Source organism: Corapipo altera, unplaced genomic scaffold (genome assembly GCF_003945725.1).
Source record: "Corapipo altera isolate COAL_440 unplaced genomic scaffold, ASM394572v1 70, whole genome shotgun sequence".
In the NCBI taxonomy this organism is placed as follows: domain Eukaryota; kingdom Metazoa; phylum Chordata; class Aves; order Passeriformes; family Pipridae; genus Corapipo; species Corapipo altera.
The window spans coordinates 1,631,351-1,653,586 of NW_020884911.1; the positions used below are offsets into that span (position 1 = coordinate 1,631,351).

Sequence of the window (22,236 nt, forward strand, 5' to 3'; positions counted from 1 at the left end):
GGCCACCTCATTTTTAAGAAAGGTAGTGCAGCTTTGGGGTGTAAGAATGAACTCCAGCTCACAGCCTTTTACAGGCTGCTGGGGCACTTCACCAGCCCCAGGGCCCAAGTTTGCTACAAACACAACTTTAAGTTAAAGGAATTGCTTCAGTTGCAAAGTCGGGGCTGTCCCCAGCAACTCCCTTCCAGAGTAGGAGAAATCGTTTAAAATCCTTTACTGGTTTGGCCTTGAGACACTGGAAGTGGGGAAAGAGGCCCCCCCCTTTGCCCAGGACATCACCCCCCTGACTGCCCCAGCAACCCACAGGAAAAGAGACAAACCCACCTGGTCAGGTTCCACGTAATTTTTATTAAAATAGCATTTATAACTGGTACAGTTGGCAGGTGCTCTGTTCTCCTCCAGAATGGGGGTAGTGGGAGGGCCCCAGGCAGGGGAACACAGGGGGCTGGGGGAACCAGCACTGAGGGGTGACAGCCGAGTGTCACCTCCTGGGACTGTTGGGTGGCTTCAGTGGGACAGCTCATGGCACTTGGCTCCTGCAAAAACTCGTGACATCCGTGGTGTTGCTGTAAAAAAACCTCCTGTGGGTCTGTCTGTGAAGCTCCTGCCGGTGCTTCAGCGAGGCCTTGGGGGTGAGAGCAGGGTCAGGGCTGAGCTTCCCTGGAGCCCTGGGCTGGGGTGGCTGTTCCAGAGGCTCAGGACACACAGGTCACTCCAGGGGTGCAGAAGGTGAAGGCACATCCAGTGCAGCTGCTGCTCCGGGGCCGGGCAGTTGCTGAGGAAGTTCCTCTTCCCTGGGGAAGCAAAGCCAGAGGCAGGTGGGGACGGTGAGGCTGCAGCTCCACTTTCCCAGCAAACGCTTCCTCAGAGCCGGAGCTGCTCCATCCCATGGGTGGAAACAAGGAGTCCCAGCTGGGGGGAACTGGAGCCCTCAGGGGCAGCACCACTGGCCCCAGGTCCATCCAGGAGCTCACACCTTCCCACTGGGATCCCAGCTAGTGCTGGACTGTTGGAACTGCAAGGACAACTCATCTCAAACAGCGCCCTAAAACGGCCACAGTTCACTCGCCCCGTGTAACAAACCAAACAAAAGCAGTAATTATGGAATTACAGGGTCACATTTTAATTCCTGAATTTTACAGTTCGGCATTAATATCACCACATGTATACAAATGGTGTAAAACAAGTACAGTGGTATCTTTAATACAAAATAAACTTCTGTTTTATGGAAAAAAACTATACTTCATATCTACACAGACAGCCCATCTTTTTCCAAACAAGAGCTAAAATTAAAACTACAAAAAAAAAAAAAATCTCCAAAACAGAGAAACTGCTTCAGTTTAAACTATTCCAGGAGAAATGGACCCATAACACGTATTACAAGAGTGACCTATGTGGTGGATTGCAGCTGGTTCCATCCTTTAACACTTGGGAAATTTCCTCTCGCTCTGCCATGATCTCGGATCACAATGGGCAAACTAACATTAAAATATTTACAGTTCACGTGCTGCTCTGCAAAATAAAACCTGGACTGTTTGCCTCCCCCAACTGCCCTCTCCCTGTCACCTACGTGGAATGTGCTTTTGTTTGTTAAAAAAGCAGCTTCTGTCCCACCCAGGTTCAGGTGCTGCTTGTTGATCCCGCCCCAGATCCCGGTGTTCTCTTGGCAATAATTCCAGCTTGGTCCACACTGACCTGGGTGTTGACCTGCTGCTCTAATTCCTCCCGAGGAGAAGCCTGTTAGTGTTTCTCATTCCCACCTCAGTCCTGCAACGTGAACTCACACACAGGGGCTGCTCCAGCTGAGGCAGCTCTTGGAGCGACGGGGAGCGCGGCTGGAATTCGGGACCTCGCCCACCTCGAAGCCAGCAGTTCTGGGCTGTGCCATGGACAGCACCAAGCAGCTCCTGCAGACACTGGGGAAGCTTTTGCTCCTTGGCATTGATATTACTGATACTATCTAGCCCAAAAAGCCAAGCCAAACCTCCCACTCTGGATCCAGCTTCGTTCTCTCCTCTGGGGAAACAGAGATCAAAGCTCCCCTGAACTGTTCGACCAACTCCACGTGCACTGGAACTGCAGCCTCCCTCCCTCCAACCATGAGAAATGTCATTTAGTTGGTAAGAAATGGTCCCAAAACATGGATTGTTCTTATGCAAACAGAGTTAGTTTTCCCTTAAAATTGTTTTTAAAAAGAGGCATTGCTAAAAGAACACAACTGACAGCACCATTACAAAATTAAGATTACTGGGTTCAAAATTTAAGCTCGACTTTTATTTTTTTTTTTCCTAGTTCTGTTAAACACTGGGGAAACCCTGCAATATATTTTAAAAAAAGTATTACCATACCTTTCCCTCCCCCTGCCCTCCCAACACCTGAGACTTTCCTTGCTGAGAAGCCATCATCCAGGTTCTGAGAATACTAACCCACTTTTTTTTTTTTTTTCCATTTTTCATTTTTTTGACAGCCTGAATGGCAGACTCCTTACTCTCTAGAAAGACATTAAGTTCCTTGGAAGCTTTGTGTTTACAGAACTAACCCTTTCTAGCTGATACACCGAGTTTCTTTTGCTACTCCTCGTATTATCGTATTTACTCATGGGAGAAAGCTTTCTGAATCAGACTCTTTTTAGCTCTTGAAACAGTTGCAGCATTTGAAACCCCGTAGGAAAAGTTCTTATTCCAAAGTTTTGGTTTCTTTTATGAACCCAGACGAGGTCTTTTCCTTGGAGATGTCTCCTCCTCTTCATCATCATCTTCATCATCAGGATAATCCACTAGGCCAACTAGACTTCCCTGCCAAGGAGAGAAAGGGAAAAAGGAAGTTCTCACCTTGAAAAAACCCCAAGGAATGTGCAATTTTAGGACAAGCCCCAGCCCATCTGCCAGGACACCACAGGCTGCAGCAGCGGGTTTTCTGGTGATGCCTTTGGCATTCCAAGGCCCATTTATCTGGGGAGTGGTCCTGAAGCTGCAAAAAGCACTGGAGCCCCCTCACTCCTCTGGGTCTGGCCTCACAATTGTTTGGAAGCCCCTTCTGAAGCTCCCTGCTGGATGGGCACAAATCCACTGTGCGCTGAGAGCCCTCTGGCTGCTCAGCTTTGGGGTGGGCAATCAAATTCCTGCCCCACTTTTCCATAGGTGCTCAGGGGCCAGAGATTCCAACAGTGCAGGGCTGTGCCAGGCACCGCAGAGGGGCCATCACCACCCTTGTCTGCTCAAAACCACCCAGGATCTGCCTGCAGATCCCCCAATCTCCCCTGTACATGGAGCAGTGGCCGGGCAGGGAGCAAGCTGAGGAGCGGCAGCAGTGAAGCCGTGAGGAGAACACGGGATGAGACCGTGGCACCGGACACCAAGGGGCTCCAGTCCCACCCAGCCCTTCCCTAAACCCTCCCCAACCCCCCCAGGGTTTTGCTGAGCCCCCCGTGCCCCTGTCCCACCTTGGGGGCCGTCACTGCCGGGGCCAGGGCCGTGCTCTTGGAGGAGGAGCCGTTGGAGCTCGCCGGGGACGTCTGAGCTGCCACCGATTTACTGTTGGCACCGTTGGCACCGTTGGCTGCGCTGGCTGAGTGGGAAAAAGTGAATTTGAATCCCCCAGCTGAAGTCCTTTTTGGAAGATTCTCTTTGTCTTCGCTCTCCTTAGCTGAGGGACAAACATTGCCACACTTAGGAACAGCTGCACACCAGGAGCACCATCTGCATCACAGCACGAGCGCGGGGCGAGAGCCGACGGGTTTTTTGGTTGTCCTTTGTCTCCAAATGGACAGTTCCCCATCCGGCCTCACCCAGGGCCCTCAGCAGCAAACTGAGCAGGGCCCACACGCTGAGGGCCAGGGCTCACTCAGAGCACACAAGCACAGTCTTGCCTTTGAGTGCCATTTACACTAAACGCGTGCCCAGAGCAGTTTAACTCGTTATTTTAACCCTGAACTGGCTTGCAAAGACACGCTCAGATCTCCTGCCTGACTGACACACAACACCCTCAGTGCTGCTCGTGGTGCAGAACACAATCCACGGGTCTGCCATGGAGCCCTTCCAGTGCCAACAAGCTCAAGCAGAGTAAGTACCTTTTTTAGTCTCCATAAATTTTTCATAGCTATCTGGGAAATCATCCTCCTGCTTTGACTTCTCGACTGGAGGGACAACAGCTTCTCCTTCTTCCTCCTCATCCTCGTTGAACCACATCTCCTCGTCCTCCTCCAAGGCTCGGGCGTCCCTGCGGAACCTGTTGCTGCGCAGGATGGAGGGGACACTGCAAGAGACACAGCACAGGGGTTCCAGCTCTGCTGCTGGGGGCACACTGGGGAGCAGCAGCGGCTCCCAGACTGCCAGGGGGAGTTTGGCCCCCCACCCCAGCTGGCAGTGATGTGCCAGCTCCTGGGGACAGACCCAGAGCACACAAACCAGGGCCCACCTGTTCAGCTTCTGGGTCTGTCGGTCTTTTTCTTGCTCGTACTTCGTCTTCAGTCCCTTGAATGTCTGAACATATTCAATAGATTCAAGTGCATTGTAGAAGTTTTCAACTATATGTGCAATAAGGGACTTAATGTCTTCCTGCAGGAGAACAAGACAGGGTTTCAGTCCCACGTGGTCACAGGCAGGAGCTCAAAGTTTTTGAGTTTAGTCTGGGAAGGAACTGATTCCTTGCCTAGGACCAAAATATTATCGTACAATATTGTACAAACGTGAAGTATTCAGATTTATCTTCAATAAAAGAGCTGAGATCCAGAAATAATTACTGAATTTCCCACAGACACAGACAATACTCAGCAGTGTCCCAGTGCAAACTGTGATGCTCTCATGAACCAGGATGTTTTATCTGGGATAGCTGTGCCCTGCTCTCCCTGCAGCTTCCAGCTCTCCCAGTACTCAGTAACTACAGCAGCTCCCATGGGACAAGGCACCTCTTGGTCAGTGTCCCTCTAACAAGTCTGTCACCATATCAAACCCTAATATTCCAAATTTTCTTCTTGCTGGAAAAGATAGCAGCTACAGTATCCTGTGAGTAAAAACTGCCCTTCATTTTCCCAGGGTGCAGAGATTCCCTGGAAAGCCTCCCACACATCGAGGCTCTCCCAGCCAGTGGCTCAGGAGCTGCTCCAAGTCCTTGTTTCCCAAGGAGCTGGGTGCTCCTGCCTGTCCTGCCCACACACACAGTGTTCCCACACACACTGATTCAAAGCTGCCACTGGCCAGGGAAACACTTGTGTAGGATTTCAAGGACAACGTTTGTAGCCAAATAAGTCTCATTGAGACCCACTAATACCCAGATTTAGCGCCATACAACACATTTCCCTTCATTCCTCAGTGCCAGGTTTGGTCCAGAAGCAGCACACGGAAGCCCTGAGCGGGACTGAGCCCCAGGACAGTTTGACACCAGCAGGGCCCACTCCCCCTCCGCGGTGGGACAGTCACATACAGCGGGCACGTTACGGGGTCACTTGACCTGGATGTTTACGTACAGGAGGGCTTTTAGGTGGAAGGGAAGGGTTGCCATGTCCCCAGGGGTCAGGGCTGAGCAGGACTCACCACCCGGATGAACTCAAAGAGCTCGATGACGGCAGAGTTGAGCAGGTTGTAGCGGGTGCCGTTGTCCAGCAGCGCGTTGATCACGGGCTCAAAGAGGTTTCCCTTGGTGATGTAACGGTTGTAGAACTCATCCTTCAGCCCAATTATCCTCCTCATGAAGCGAAGAGCACCTGCATGAGCAAAGCAATTCCAGGGTTCACTAACCCCGTGCCTGGTGCTGCCCTGAGGAAGGTGCACCCCAAACCAAGAGCACCCAGGAGCACCCTGGGCAAGTGCAGCAGCAGCAGGTGCTGACAGGTCACCTTTCCTTTTCCTTCTCTCACTTTCCTGGGTGTTAGAAAGCCATCAGGGACCACTGATCTCTGCCTAAAGTCCAGCAGCAATTACTCAGCAGGAGTCAACAGGAAACAGGGAATTCCCAGGCATTTTAAGTGCCCACTGGCACTGGAACACCTTCCCCAAGTGCACACAGAGCTTGAAGGAGGAAATCAACAGCTCCATACTCACACAAGGCCAGGAAGGTGTGTTTGGAATTCATCAAGACCAGGACTCTTCTCAGCAAATCTTTGTTCATGATGTAGTTCTTGATGTGATATGTGTGATGCTCCACACAAAAAGTAAGCAGCTCCAGAATTAAGGCAAGTAGTTGTGCCGTTTGATAATTATCTGTGAGGGAAATGAACACTTAAATGATACCAAAATGAACAATGTGCAGTCATGCACCAAACCCTCACCAGGCTCAGCTGCTATTGCAGTTCCTGACACAGTTTTTAATGGATTTTGGTTTTACTGCGTTGCTTCCAGTTGTCTCAAGTGAAGCAAAGCGCCCACATCTATTCCAATAAAATGTATTACAAGAAATAAACCTAACTTTCTCTTTTATTCAAATACCACACACAGCAAACAAGGGAACTTCCAAAACTCCAAGTCAATTAAAACTTACCAGGACAAATTGTATTACTCTTAGTGGATCCAACTACTGCATCTGACCGAGAGAAAACAGAAAAAAACATCAGGAAAAGGTTTTCAAAGCCCTGTCAGTATTTCAAAGATGGGGATAAATAACCAGTTCTACAGATGGTCAGACTTTCCACCAGATCAAAAGTTCCTGGAAGCTATACAGAAATCAATGTGCAACAAGGATGTAGCCAGGGTAGATTTAATTTACATTAAATAATATTTAATTCACATTACAAAGTTTCCAACCCCAATGAGGTGAAAGTACAGAACCTGATACTTACAATATTATCCCTACACAGAATAAAGTGCCTGGTCTAAATTTTTCAAATAATACACTCAGCACTACAACAGATGTTTTTACCAGGTTTATTTTTGTATAAAATGCCAAAACATTTTTTTTTTTTGGACTTCATAAGAGAAGATGGGGAAGATGAAACAGATGTTTTCACCAAATACGTATTGGTTTGATTTAATCTCTTGAAAGAGTGTTCATGAAGTCCAAGGCAAGGGGCTTCACAAAGTCAGCATCAAGACATGTTAAATTCCTGTTTGTAAAGCACTAGAGGCAAACTAATGAGTGTTATTTGCCTGCAACAAACAAAAGATTTCCAATTCTTTAACTGGCACCAGGAAAAGTTGAAGAGAAAAGAAGGTGAGGGAGTTCCAAGCTGCCCTGCTTTGAGTCACGAAACCGCCAAGGACTCTCACAGCACTTTTGTAAACTTTTGCACAAAAGCCCCTGTGACCTACAGACACCTCCTGCTTTACAGCAAATGTTCTTAAGAATTGTACTGATGAAATTAGAATGGTGTTAACAATAAATATTAGCATGGTTAACAGCAGGGCAGTACCTTTCTCCCCCTTCTCCTGGGCCGTGTTGGCCAGCAGCGGCGCCGTCAGCACGTGCATGCAATGGTTGTAGAAGAAGTTGAGAAACTCACTTTTCTCTGTTTTCTGAAAGAAAAATCACCTTATTAAACATTGGCATCAGTTTTTAAATAAGAAAGAACAGTAACAAGGGAGACAGCCCACAAAAAATTCCACTGACTCCTCTGGGTCTGCCTGGATGTTACCAGTCAGGCCTGCAAGATTTGTCTTTGCTCAAGGGAGACTGTTCTTTTCATTTTGGGACATCTAACCAAGGTAACTGTCATCAAAAAATCCCCACCATGCAAAGATATGCTGGAAATACATCACTAACTCGGAATGCTTGACAAAACTTGTTTAATGAATACCTGTACAATGCCCCAAAACCATATGTTTTATTATCAAAAGCTGACGGAAGCTGCAGCTTGTTGTTTAGCTTGTTAAAATTCCCTGTCAGCCCAAACACAGAGAGTACAGGTTTTTAACTTTGCCCAGGCAGCAGAGCTGTGTTTGCTCACATTGGCTGTGGCCAGCATGTTCTCGGGGTCGATGAGGGTCCTCAGCAGCCCCATGAGCTGCACAGCTCCCCCCAGCTCCGGGTCAGTGTCACAGATCATCTGCTCGATGACCACGTTGATGAGGAGGATGTCCTGCACAGAAACCCCAGACAAACACGGTCACACACACAGCCAAGGGTGGAAAGCAATTCCCCTAATTTCTGTCGGTTTTCAGAAGACAAATTCAAGTGAAACTGAGGCATGGAGATACACTGGGATACAGGAATTCTGTCAAGCACAACTCTCCACACCCACAATCCCTGTTAGTCACACTGTGAACTCAGGGAACACCAACATGCTCACTAATGTCTGTATTTTAAATCTACTTTGTCCTGTGTTTCTAATATTCACATTTTTGGGTTAAACCTCTCCAGAATTTGGGATATGCTTGTTTTTTCCCCTGTTTGCTCTAAAACTGGTATATTCAAACTCTGGACCACTTTCACTTACATCATCACTCTGCTGGGCCTCTTGCATTACAAATTCTCGGACCATGGATGGGCTAAATTCTACCAGATAAGAAAATATATCTGTAGCAGCAGATCTAACTTGCAGATCATCCATTCCCTAATAAAAAAAAAAAAGTAGTTCATTAGTCAGAACAAATTCAGATTGGTATTTATTATCAAGTAAAGCTGCAAAGGAGAGGGATTGGAAAGTTTTGAGAACGTTTCACCGCAGAAGTTTCTCTGGGAAACACAGTCAGAGGGTTGCAGAAAAACAACAATAAACCACTAAGGTGAACTGCAATGGTCAGGCAGCAACAGCTGCTGCAACCAAAAGAGTGAAAAAAAAAATTATGTTTTCCCACTGCTGATTAGGAAAGATTAATCTGCTAATGACAGGATTACGTGATCTTTCGGGCAGGGACCAGCTCACAGTTCAAGATTATCTAAAAATACTTCTTTGGCCCTGTCCCAACAACAACCACAACAACAACAATTGAGCTGCCACAGGAAAAAAAGAGCCTCTTTCAATCTTTACAGCCCTCTGTCACAAGGACTGCACTGATCAGACTTCTCTGCCATGCAGACTAACAATGGCCAGAGCACCCAGGTCAGAGCTGGGGGCAGCCTTTAGATTCCGAATGTCCCGGTCACCTTCCAGCCTCAGCAGGGCAGAGCTGGCCCAGCACACTGACACAGGGCTGCTCAGCACAGCCCAGACCTGCTGCAGTGGCTGGGGCCTTCTCTATTTTATTGCAATCAGCCCCAGGCATTCACTTACCATGACAATTTCAAGAGCTGGAAGAATTCCCAACTTGGCCAAAGTTTTGAAAAACGCGTCTCTGTTCTGAGGTTGTAACGTCTGAGAGAAGGCGCAGAACTCCTTGAAAAAGTTCACCTGTTGCACAGGGAAAATGTAATTACAGGTGCATGAGTCTGACAAGCCTCTGGAAGGAGGAAAGAGTTCCAGTTTGTAGCAGAGTGTGCATTCTGGGTGATTCCACAGAAACCAGCAAAGCAGTTCCACTGTTTCTGTTTCCTGGTTGCAATTTAAGGGCTGAGGGACCCCCCCGAGCTCAGACTCACCAGTTCACACCGTTTGTCATCATCTGTAGCTTCATCTGTTAATTGTGCAAAAACTTCAGACAGAAACTTCTCGTCTTCCTGTGGAACACACAAAAGGAACACAGCTTAGAGAGCCCCTGAAAGAAGGCAAAGCTTCCACCTTTGCAGGATCCCACAGTGCAGCAAGGCCAGCACACTTCCAGCAGGATGATTCCCAGTGGGTTTTGGACTATTTATTACTGGCTTTTCATATATATTCACACTCTCCACTACCAATAGATATTTAATACACACAGGACAACACCTCACTTCTTGTAAAGCATTTCAGTCACCCCATTGCTTAGGACTCAAGAGGTACCAAAACCCCAGGGTGACATCACCATCTCTCCAGTGTTTGGGCACTTCCTGCCCTCTCTGTCCTGTGCTTTCTCTGCACTCCTTCACATGGGAGAATCGTGTTGGCATCCTCTCAAATCAAACGTCTGTTATCTTTTAAAGACAATATAAATCTGAAAGCAAACAGTAACACACTACAGCATGACAAAGTTAGGCACTGATCCAACTCTGTGCACTTCTGCATTGAACAAACAGGAGCAGAACAGCAGGACTATAACAAATACACACCAAGTTGGCACTGCAGGACATGGAGGGTGCTTACCTGTCTATTTGGCCTCGTGCTGCCACTAAAATCTGTGCTTTATTAGGCTGACTTAATACACAGTTGTTACAGTCACAGCAGTGCAGCCAAAGGCTCACGATTTTTTTTTTTAAGATGTGTGGAAAGAAGTGCTTTACAAACACAGGATACCTGGACCCAACATCCCAGAGAGCACAACATACACACACACTGAGTGGTTTATTTTAAGCTTTGCTGGCTTGAACAGCTTCATTAAGCCTGCCAAAACCCAAACCCACACCATACCAACAGCAGGTATGCCAGAAAATCCCCACTCTACAGAGATCTCTCGCTTTCCCAAGGCTGCTCCAGAGTAATCCCGATGACCCAGGGCCCAGGTTGGCCCCAGGTTTGTTTCCCTCCCATCCCAGCAGCACTGGGATCCAGTGCTCCGTGGCACGTAGGAAGGAGCTTTGCTGTGGCCAACACAATCTGCTCCTCCCATGAGCTGCCCTCAGCCAGGGAGCTTTGCCAGGGGATTTGGGGTAACAGGAGTCCAAGGCGCTCACCAAACCCAAAGGAGCTTTAGAGCTCTTGTGCCACAACGAGGAGCTGATTGACACCAGAGGGCTGGGACAGCAGCCCTGAGCTCCACACCACCAGGGAATTCCCCTCAGTTACAGCTCTTCCATGTCTGCTTTCTTCCCAGCTGTAATTCTCCAGGATCAACATTATTTGTAAATCATCACCCATGTCTCCCTTTACAAGCTTTGAAACAAGCAGGCAAACCTAAGTGCCACATATTCTGAGGGCAAAGAGCAGGGACAGAGTCAGCAAAGAACTGTCAGAGGGTTTCAGAGCCTCCTGCAAAGAGCACTAGAGGGAACAGCAAACCACAGCACAATTAAATATCCAGCACTGCAAGGCCTCAATGAAAAATAAATTTACAGGACTTAAAAAACCTCTAAATGGAAAGGACTGTGGCCTCAGGAGAACAATGCTGAATTTATTTTTAGTTTTAGAAAACAGATGCAAAAGAACTTAAAGGGATATCTGTATTTAACAGAAAGTCGTTAATTTTGCAAGGGGGATTTAATTTTTAGTTTCTTTCTGCTATTCAGCCACAAAGAAGAAAGAAGCCAAAAAGCTTACTCATGCAATTCTGTGCAATTATTCAGTTTGGACCTTTTTTCCAGTCCTCTGTTGAACTCTTTACCATATTCCACCCATATTTGCACTCAATACCATACTCCATATGGATGTTATTTCTCCAGAGCCCCTCTCTTCCCACAGTTTTTACCCTTCTCAATTCTCCCTGTTCCACAAAGGCTCTCCACACCCAGCCCAGGGGCTCTGTCATCTGTTCCACACAAATGTACCCTTCTTGGACATGGATCCAAACCAGAATAAAGCCCCTCTGGTACCCTTTAGTTCACACTGGAAACACTCAAATGCCCCGAAGTTCACACACAGCTCTTCACTGAGGCTCCTTCCACACTCCAGCTCCGTTGGCACACCCATGCAGGACAGTTTTTGGCAGTGACATCTTGGCTATTTATTAATTTTTACTTCTGGGTATCAGTATGAAAAAACCCCAGCAACTAATCCCTTGATTTTTATGGCAACATGAACATTTGAAATCAGCACCATGAAGTAACAGCAGCATAACAGGAATGGTTCTGAATGTGCTCTTTGGCATCACAGATCCAGAGTTTGTTACAAGCACAGCACAAATGTCCCTCATACAGAACACTGATATTTGTTCCCTAAATACCTCTATAAAACCAGCTCAAAAGGTCTCTGTGGCTTAGCAATCAAGGAGAAAAATCTTTCACTGTTTACAACCCATTAAAAAAAAAAATATTAAATTTACTCACCTGAAATCTACCTTTTCAAGATACAAAAGCAAAGGTATCAAAAAGAAAGGGACACTGTGCAAATGGGAGTGTGTGTGATTAACTGTAATCCACTGGAAACTACAGCTACAGGTATCCACACGTCATCCATCCAGACCATACTGAAAACCACTTACCTGCAACATACTGACAATCTCAACTTTGTTGAAGAAAATAAAGGAAGTGAGGGTAGAAAGAAAATTCTCTTCAAAAACAGATGGCGTCGGCAAGATGATGTCCTGAATATACTGTACCCTGTAAGTCTGGTGGATTTTTTGCCTGAGTTCAGAGTCTGTGATAGGAATAACCTCCTTAAATTTTGCCGTTTTGGTCAAGAACTCCCTGTGCCGCTTGGGCTGAGCCAAAGAAGGGTCATACTCCAGGCACCCCACCACATCCATGATGCACTCGTCAGAGAACATCACCTCGAACAGAGTCGCTTTGTTGAGGAACAAAATGCCCCGGATGATCTCGTACAAGTGGTGCAAGCCCTCCGTGTTCTCCAGGTTCTCGCACACTTGGAAAAGCTGCAGCAGTTTTTTGATGTAGCCCTCGTTCTCCAGGGCCAGGGCCAGCTTTTCCCTGCGGATGGGCGAGGAGAGGACAGAGGTAACGAGGTCGGCGATCTCTTCAAGTTTGTTGAGTTCACAAGTGGGAAGGTCGATCAAGGGACTGGTTTCAGGCATCTCCTCTATGTGCTCCTCTTCCGACTCAATAAGGTCCTGTGTGACTTCCACCGAGGGATCCTTGCCCTGAACCTGAGGAGAGAGTGCACACAGTTACTGCCTCGTCCCAAATTATGCACCAAAATAACCAGTAACTGAAATAACAGCACATCTCCACTGCCTGCTTTGTCCCAGGGAAGGTGAGCTCTGTGTTTCTTCAGACTTTTCCAAGTCTGGGAAGGTTATGGTAATTCCCATGTGAAAGTTGGGGGGTTTTTAGCCCCTTTGTTTGTTTGGGGTTTTTTTTGAGTCTTTGGTCTGACAGTTTGGGCTCTGCCACCTCTTTGTCTGTCCCTGGCACATCCAGCTCCTTATTCCTTGAGGTTCCCCTGCACTCCAACAAGCTGCTTCCTGGGGCCAGCTGGGACAAGGACAATCAAAACCTGGTGCTCTGGAAGCCCCTTTTTAATAAAAGCAATCACATCAACCTCCCCAAAACACCCAGCACCTGAGTGTCACCATTACATCGATTTTTCACAAGCCTGACACTCCCATCACTAAAACCACAAGTGGTGCTCTCAGTGGGGGCAACTTTAGATCTTACACAGAAAAGCCACAAAAAATAACAAAGAGTACTTGCTTATTTTACAAGGAGGTTTAAAAAGGATGCACAAATACATCAAAAGTCACAGAAGACAATAAAACATCTGGAAGAAACAAAATGTGAACTGTACCTGGCAGATTTTTTCCCAAATCTCATCACAGCCAGCTTTTTCTTGAAAACTCAGTGCTAAATCATAGTTCTCTGCTTCTGACCAAACAATCAGGGTGTCCTGTTTAAGATAAAAACAAGAAAATAATTATTTCTGAAACAGGTCTGCATTGCATATTAATCTCTAACCCTTTACAGCCAATGTCTACAGAAGAAAGTTTTAATTAAGTTACATTTGTCAATAAAAGAACATATGACACTAAAATACTAAATCACCTGTTCTGTCATAAAGAACATCAACTTAAACCTGCAGTAGAACAATTTAAGTATTTTCATATTAAGTAAAGCTGAAACAAACCCCTGAGATTTCAGTTCCCTCCTCGGAAAGGGTTCCAGGCAGCCCCAGCACTGACAGGAATAATGCCTGATGTTCACATATCTGTTCTGAATTAAAAGACACACAGCCTGAATAATATAAACCTCCTAAGCTCTTACTAAAGTTACCAGCATCTTGCCAGCTGCTGCCATTCGAGCAAGGTTTTTTTTCCTCTGTCACTATTGTCTCCATCAATTCCATCCCTGCACTTGCACAGAAGCTCTGGAAGTTTCGCTGGAATTTCTGAACAGACTAAAAGGCTTTTGTAAGAGGTTTTACTGGGACACTTGCTGCTGTACTATGAGGAGGGCAGGTCTGTACCCTGACATTTAAATATAGAGTTGTTTGTAGTTTAACCCCAGATGACAACTAAAGACCACCCAGCTGCTCCCTCGCTTCCCCCAAACCAGTGGGATGGGAAGGAGAGATGGAAAAGGTGAAACCCACAGGTTGACACAGGAACAGTTTAATTCAGGTAATAAAGTAAAATATAATGAATAATTATAATAACAGCAGCAACAAAAAGGAAGCTAAAGAGAGGAATAAATCCCAAGACAGACAAGTGGTGCACAACACAGTTGCTCAGCCCCCTGACTGATGTCCCCGAGCAGGGATCGGCCCCTCCCAGCCAACCCCCCCAGTTTATCCACTGCCTGTGTTGTCCAATTGTTTGGAATATCCCCTTGGCCACTTCAGCTGCCCTGGCCATGCTCCCTCCCAGCTCCTTGTGCAGCTCCTCACCTGCAGGGCATGGGAACTCCACAGTCCTTGATTCAGGGAAAGCACAGTTCAGCAACAACCAAAACACCCCTGTTATCAGTGCTGTTCTCACCCTAAACCCAAACCACAGCATCCACTAGAGGAAGAAATTTATCCCAGCTGAAGCCAGGGTAGCAGTTCACCAACCTGCAGCAAACCCACCTCGGGTAAGTGTCCAAACTGAGGAGCTCTCTGCTAACTCTGCACTGCACTTGCTGGGCTCCAGCAAAACAGTTCAACCTGCAACCACGTTTGTTGACTTCCTGACCCGTTACCGCAGTTTAAAGACTAAAGTGGTTTTTAAATACTAGCCAGCCCCTGCTTAATGGTCAGTGAGGTAACTCACTTCCCACACTTACAAAGTTCAATATTCACCACACAACCTAGCAAGGCTTGTTAAGTCTTTACCTTATGCACCACTTTTGCTGGAAACAAAATATTCAGAGTGGTATCTAAGCCTAGCAAGGAGATCCAAAGAAACACCAGGAAATGATAAGCTCATTGATTACTGTCTGTAAGGTGCTCATTATACCAACAGATCAGCCTCCCTCTCCCAAAACAGTCACAGGCCACACTAAAAACAACTCCATTTGCATAAACTCAATTTTTTTTTTCTCTTTCTTACTGATTTTTACGTATTTCTTTGAAGAAACCAAGTTTTCCCATTCTGGAAAGAACTGGGCTCAATGCACTATGGTTTTAGTGCTGCTCATGAGAGCTGTTTATTTCTACTGCAGTGTTCTTGTTCCACTGGCCCTTCTATCCCACAGCCACAAATGTTCCCAGGAGCCTCCCTGCTTTTGGGCCCACTGGTGTGCACAGAGGGTACAGCTCCTTACAGCTGACATGGTTCTCACTTCCAGCTGTCCCCCCTCATCTCCAGCTCAGGGACAGCTGGATCCCTGTTTGCTGTGGGCCATTTTACAGGCAACAGTTGAACTGGGCTTCAAGGAAAAAATACTGTCAACTGCAGGCACTGAACAGCCTGATGAGCTCCCTGATCCAGTTCTCTTCCAGAGATTAATCAAAAAAAAAAAAAAAAAGAATTATTAAGTACAGTTTTATAGCTGTTAAAAAATTCAGAATCTGAAATGTGTGTCTTGAAACATTCAGTGAAATGACTGATGCCCTGACACTCAAATCAATGCACTCCCAGGTAGGCTGAGACTCAGAGGTGCTTCACTGAACAAAGGACACACATTCAGCAGCTCTATTCATAGCCCAGGATGATTCAAGTCAGAGAATTAGTGCAGTACCTTAAAATGACTCCAGGCATCCATAGGGACTGCAGGCAAAAATTTGTGAGAGTTCTCGAGTTACTGAATGGTGCTTCTTACAATCTGTACTGCCCACACAAAGCACAAGTTACATAAGCTTTTCCAAAAATATTTCAGAAAGACTGAGGGATGGTTTCATCAGAAGATAATGGTCCAAAACCAATATAAAGTGATCTGGCACACGCTTCCTGCACGACCTCAGCCAACCCCTGAAGAGCACAGCGATGCTGTGCCGGGTATTCCCCATACCCAGGGTGCTGCTCTGTCCACCAGCAACGCTCCTCAGTTCACTCAAACACCACAGGAAGTCAAAAAAAACCACCTAACTCTGAACAAAAGTTTCAGCTCGCAGTAGTTCAAGCCCCTCTTCAGTGCTGGTTTGCACAGTGTCTGCTGCTCCCACTCTCCTCGTTCCTGCTCTGGCCCCTCACGCTGCACAGGGAATTAGATGGAGGGACAAGCTGATAGAAATTAATCCAGCAAGAGGACGTTTTCAGCTCCCTCAGTTCCTACATCTGACCTGCCACACAGTGCTGTGAATAGAGTAAAACAGGAGTGAAGAAGCCCTCTGGCAACTGCTTTAACAGCCCCCCTGCAAACGTGTTAAATCCCAGCCTCCAGGAACTCAGATTTTGCCTCTAGCAACCGGCTCTGCTGTCACATGAGTGATGGCAACTCTGGGCAAAAGACAGGATTTGCACACATTTTCATCTCGGAGCTGAACACAGGCTGAGCACACCTAAAAACAGTTAACATCAGAGGCAGCATTCCCAGCAAGGATTTCTGTAGCAGTTCCAGCTCTTCTGCCAGTCCTGCCAGGGAACAGCAACCTCGAGCAGAGGGTGAAACAACAAATGGGTGTGGTAACAACTTTTCAAACTGCTCCTGCAAGAGGCTCCACAACACATGTGACCCTGCCCCTCTGCTGGCGTGGGGTGTTCCACAGGGGAACACACCTCCCAAAGCCTGGGCCCCAAAGTCCAGGGGGATCTCTGCAGGCTCTGTGTCCTCTGCATCCATGTTACCAGAGATTATAATCACGGACTGATGTACAGCACCCAAAAATCAGCTGGCTCCCTTTTCTCCACACAACACTGTTACACAAATCACAGTCTAAGAGTTAACTCTCCTCTAAGTCCATTCAAGGCATTTCCATGAAGACAGATGTGTAGGCAGGGCACGTCCCCTTCCACCAGGAAACATCAACCTGGCTCTGGAAGTCATCAATCATTATTCCTCTTAAAAAAAGCAAACCCAGACTTCTTCAAAAGAGTGAACAGCGAAACAAACCCTTTCTGCCACAAGGACACAAAAGGATTAGAATCAGGAACAAAACCCAACCAAAATAAACCTCAGCTTGAGTTTTTCTAAACTATGACCTACCTTTTCCACATGAAAAACGACAACCAAAGCTACTTAAGTTACTTGAAACTTCACTACCAATTAAGTGAGAAAGGCTTTCAACTAATCAGTTGTATGAAGTTTCAGGAAACAGGGTGCAAAAGGAAGTGTTTTAAGTTCTACAGGGACATAATCTGCATTTGTATTTTAATGTGTATTGGTTTCCTCCAGTAAACAGGAAGCAGTGCAAGGCTCTGCAGAGCTCCACAGAAGACCATCCTCCTTCCTGAGCGTGGCCCACCCAGGGAAAGCCTGTGGATGTCACCCTCCTGACTAAACCCACCCAGAAACCACAGCAAACAGATCCTTCTGGAAAGGTTGGCCCAGGCCTCCAACTCCCTCCTAACCCTGAAGTGAGCCAACCCACCATCAGGAGATAACAAAGTTTCTTTCTCCAATTCTCACACTGTCACTAAAACTAAATCCTTAAAAGACGAGTCTCTTCGGGCTCAGGAAGAACAAAATTACTGTTTCCCAGTGGTGAAACACTTCTGGGTGCCACAGTGATGAAGAACAGGAGCAAATACTGAACAAAAGGAACAGGGAGTCTACTGCAGAACAAAGGAACAGACAGAAAAAAATCCAGAAAACCCATGAGAACAATGTAGGCAGAGACACCAAAAATTAAAGCTGAAAAAGGGAAAACAATAAAAGTGATAAAAGCAGTAGAGGTTCAGTAAGCTGATTTTTTTCAGATTAGCCAAAAATGACCTATTAACATAGCTCCCAGCTGCTTTACTGCCTTGCTTTGCAGCAGGTTTTCCCCAAGGAAAGGAAACCATACAGGTAAGTCTGACCATGGCTCAGAGCCTTCCCAAGGACAGCACGAGTTTTCAGGGCTTCAAATAAAAACTGAACAGCAACAACAGCGAAAGAAGTCCCACAAATTCCTCGATGTTACTCCAGCAAAACAACTCAAGAAGTAAATAAATACACTTCAACAGAGCTGGCCAAAGAAATAATACAGCAATTATTTCAGACAGCTTGGGGTGGGAGACAAAAGTTACGCATGTATGGTTCCAACTATTTTTCCCATAACAAGTTCAATATTTATCCAACTTGCATACATTATCTTCAAAGCCTGAGGTCTGCAATGCTTTTTCAAGACACACATTTTAATTTCTAGAATTCAAAGTGTTACAGCTCCTACAGGCTTCTAAGGAAGTTTTTCACCTCTATAAAAAACACCATCAACAGTTCCATGTAACCCTGTTTTCCTGAAAAACACGATTACTTCAAGAACAAAACAATTCCTCAGCAATCAGAAAAAAACAAAGCCTAGCAATAATACTTGCCTGCTGTTTTTGATATGCAGTATTTGGATTTATCTTCGATTCTAACAGTAGTGAACCTGAAAAAGGCATGAAGAGACATTTACTGAGTTCAACAAAACAAACATCTCCACTCCTCTCACACCACTGCCCGTGTGCCAGCCAACACAGGCTCAGCTTAATCCAAATCTTACAGAAAATCCGGGAGAACCGCCTTCTTTAAATATAACTCCCTAAAATAAGCCGGGTAAGGCAAAACTCAACAGAAATATCCACGTTAAAACGGAGTTTTCTCTTCTAATTTAGTCTAAAATTCTTTGCAGCGCTCTTTTCTCCCCAAACCTGGTGCAAGAAGCAGCTTGTTCAAAGGCCATTTACCAAATCTGGATGGATTTGCAGCAGTTAAGGTGCTGCCCAGCATAAAAATGTTTTTGCCCAGGGAAGCCACGTGGGCCGTTTGCTTTTATTGCCTTCAGCTGCCCTTCAGAAGTGAATCATTCAGATACTATAAGAGGGGACTTTATCTTGTGTATGCAAGTAGTGTATGTCTCCTGGCAACAGCTCCAGAGCAATTTATCCCAGTCTTAGGTGGTTTATTTAGCACATTAGCACCTGTCGGCTGATGAAGTGGGGAGCACGTACCTCCCCACTCCAAAAAAGCCCCTTTAAGGTGACTTTAAAGCGCAATAAAACACGAGGAACGCCACAAGGCTCGAGTACAATCAGGGAATTCCTGAGGGGGGAAAAAAGAGCAAGAAAAGAATAACTTTTTGCAGCAGTAAGAAAGGGAGGTGGTGGTGGGGAAAAAAAGCATTTCCAAAGCAAAGAAAATCATTCCGAAAGCGAACAAAATGTCGTCACACGCAACAACCCCGGCTCCGTGCAGGTGGAGGAGCTGCAGCTGGTCGGGGTAACAGCGAGTCAGGGTAGGGCCAGGTGGGGTTTTAAGGAAAGTCTTCCCCCCCCCCGAGGGCGGTGGGGCAGCGGGCACGAACAAGGCTCAGCACATGGTGGGACCGGCGGGGTGTGTGTGCTGCGCGGGGCCGGGGGCTGCTCGTCCCCAGGGGCCCTTCCGACCCAGCGTATTCCACCATTCCGGGACTCCACGAACTGGGGGGGGGGGGGGGGGAGAAGGAAGGTCTTGGGCCACGGTGGCAAACACTGCTGTGGCTCCTGGGAGGAAGGAAACTCCGCCCGGAGCCGCAAGGTAAGGGCAGGAAAGGGGGCAATGATAGCGTAATAACTACAATGCTCGTCGGGGCGTCCGGAGGGAGACACCACGAGCCGAGCCCGGCGGCGGGGGGCGAGGGGAAGGGCCTGGGCAGCCCCGGCCACGCTCTCACCGTCCGACTCGGCGCGCACCAGCAGCGACATCCCCTTCAGCCGCTCCACGTAGCTGGAGGAGACGTGCCCGGTGCCCCTGTCGTCCCATTGCCGATCCTCGTTGAGCGTGTAGACCTTCACCCGCCGGCGGGTGTCCGACATGGTGCAGCCCCGGGCCCGCTCCGCCTCCGCGGGGGCGATGGGACGAGGGCGGCGGGGAGCAAGCGGGGCGGCCGGGCCGCTCAGGGGCAGCGCGGGGCCTGCACCGCGCCGCTGTCCATGGCGGGTCGGCGCCGCCGCGCCCCGGCCCGGGCCTCGCTGGCGCCGCTCCGCCTCGGCAGCTACCACAGCGCCGCCGCCATCTTGTAACCCGACTCGGGCCGCCTTTCTCTTCCTCCCCGCCCGGCCACGGGCTCCCCTCGCAGGGGCTACGGCGGCCGCCCGCTGCCGCCGCGCCGCCGACGGGACGGCGGCCACAGGGAGGGGAGGGACGGAGGGACGGGGCGGAGCCCGCGCTCGCTCCCTCACGGCCCCGGGCGGCGCCCGGGCGGGAGCGTGGAGGCGGGGACAAAATGGCGGCGGCGCTCAGTCACAGGGGAGTGCGGGCCGCGTAACGCCCCCGGCTTCTGAAGGGGGAAATAGTTCACGTGTGCCCCCCATAAAAAACTTAAAAAAAATATTTTTTTAACGTCTGTATGAAAGCTGGTGCCACCGCTGACGAAGCGCACGCCTCCCCCCCTCACGCCACAGAAAGTGCCACCCACAATCGTGACACAATGACGGGCGAGCTCCACAGCCCGGCCACGATAAATTTAAACGGCGCACGAAACACAAACATCGCGTTTCATTTTTAGAAAAAAAAAGTCCTCCCTTGTATCACAAAACAGCAGAAAGGTTATTCAGTGGCATCTCCTTACAGCAACAGCCACACTGTAACATACATTCTGTAGATGCTTTGTAGATTCCCAGAAAGCTCAAAAGCTAAATTGAAGTCGAAGCTGTCCTCTGAAACTTCACAATGAGAGAAACATGCTTAATTATCCATTATAAACACTACAATTAAAGACAAACCACTTGCCAGGCATCATGGCATCCATAAATCTTAGTTTTACACACTGAACACCAGCTACACATCTCCTCTGTGCTACTAATAAAAAACAAATCGCATGTCAGTGTTCACCTGGGAATAGGGAAAAAGGACACAAGTGATGCAAGAAGTCAAGCTGCGTGAAACAGCGGGGACTTGGGGGAGGAGGAGAAGCCTAAAAGTGTCTCAGAACCACGCTTTTGAGGCTCCAAAAGGAAAGGGAGATGGCAGGGCAAGTGCTCCTGAGGCCAGGGCGTGCCTCATTCCCAGACAAAGCCAGACTTTCCTGGCTCTTGCCTCACGGTGAAAGCAGTTACACCGGTATAGCTCTTATTTACAAGACTGGCATGTCTCTGGTGTAAGTTCGATCTTGTTCCAGAGGAAGGGAAAGAAAGAAAAAATTCACAGCAAAATATGCCACTCTAGGTAACTACGTACAACTTTTCCATACCTTAAAGAAACATTCTGTAGGCAGATTTAGAAAAGTCGTATCTATGTAACATTTAAATCTCAGCTTTTGCTGAGGTTCATTGTAACAGGCCTCTAAGATTTACCATGAATTTTCTTTGCAGAAGATGGCAGGTGGAAGATACACCTCTGAGGAAACTATCTTTACACTTAGCTTTAGCTGTATATGAACATAATTTACGGTATTTTCATCGTTATGGATAAATAAGTCTGTAACTGTACAAAAGACCACGTTACACCAGTAATTTCACCAACAATGATTTGAGAGTCACGTTAAGCAGTTTACAGTGGGGTTCCACTCTTCCCCTCTATGCATCAGTGCCTTTTTTGTATTACATAGACTGATCCTTTCAAGGTTTTACACACTGGGCATATTTCTGCCTTAGTGAAAACTCCATAAAAGGAAAATACAAAAAGAAACTAAAACCCCACTGGCCACAGCTGTCTCAAGACATCTGCCACTCACAAACTCTCCCTCCCCTCTGCCTGACTTCCATGTGTGCTTTTTAGCTCTTCAAGCCAAGTGCACAAAAATAAAGCATGACTTCTACTCAAGATTAAATGCAGTCCTTCTCCAGATATATAAAAGAAACCACAGCAGAATATTCTGGAGCAAATTCTTATCTCACCCATCAGATCTTATCTATTGTGGTGAACAGCCATAGATAATTCTTATCTATTATGGTGAACAGGTACAGAAGGAGTAGAAGATACATGAGGCAGATTTGGCATGAAAAACTATTTATCCTGTTAAGCTGTGAAATAAATCCATGATCCCTCCAAGCAATGAAATCAATGACCTCTGTGGAAAAACATCACTCCAGAACACACCTGCATTGCATTCACTCAGATGTGGGGCTTCCCTTTGCACTACACAGCATCCAGGGGGTTGTGAACCCCAGCGTGACCATACCCACAACAAGCAAGTCCATTCTGGGGGCTTTACCCAGAGAAGACATG

The 22,236-nt window shown here is 47.4% G+C and overlaps 1 protein-coding gene across 2 annotated transcripts; it reads right to left on the reverse strand.

Annotated features, from left to right (window-relative positions):
* Positions 1-1,099: 1,099 nt before the first annotated feature.
* On the reverse strand, positions 1,100-20,108 carry PPP4R3B (protein phosphatase 4 regulatory subunit 3B). 2 transcript variants are annotated; one of them, XM_027653776.1, is made up of 16 exons: positions 19,742-20,108; positions 18,423-18,478; positions 13,337-13,435; positions 12,075-12,695; positions 9,448-9,525; positions 9,143-9,259; positions 8,366-8,482; positions 7,877-8,008; positions 7,343-7,445; positions 6,475-6,516; positions 6,039-6,197; positions 5,532-5,701; positions 4,417-4,556; positions 4,070-4,254; positions 3,443-3,567; positions 1,100-2,795 (listed from the first exon to the last, which is right to left on the reverse strand). In XM_027653776.1, the coding sequence occupies exons 1-16, from the start codon at positions 19,881-19,883 to the stop codon at positions 2,700-2,702; spliced, it is 2,382 nt and encodes a 793-aa protein (XP_027509577.1). In that variant the 5' UTR covers positions 19,884-20,108; the 3' UTR covers positions 1,100-2,699. The 2 variants fall into 2 exon arrangements, with proteins under 2 accessions (XP_027509577.1, XP_027509576.1); XM_027653775.1 differs by having other exon boundaries at positions 3,443-3,645.
* Between the last annotated feature and the right edge of the window lie 2,128 nt (positions 20,109-22,236).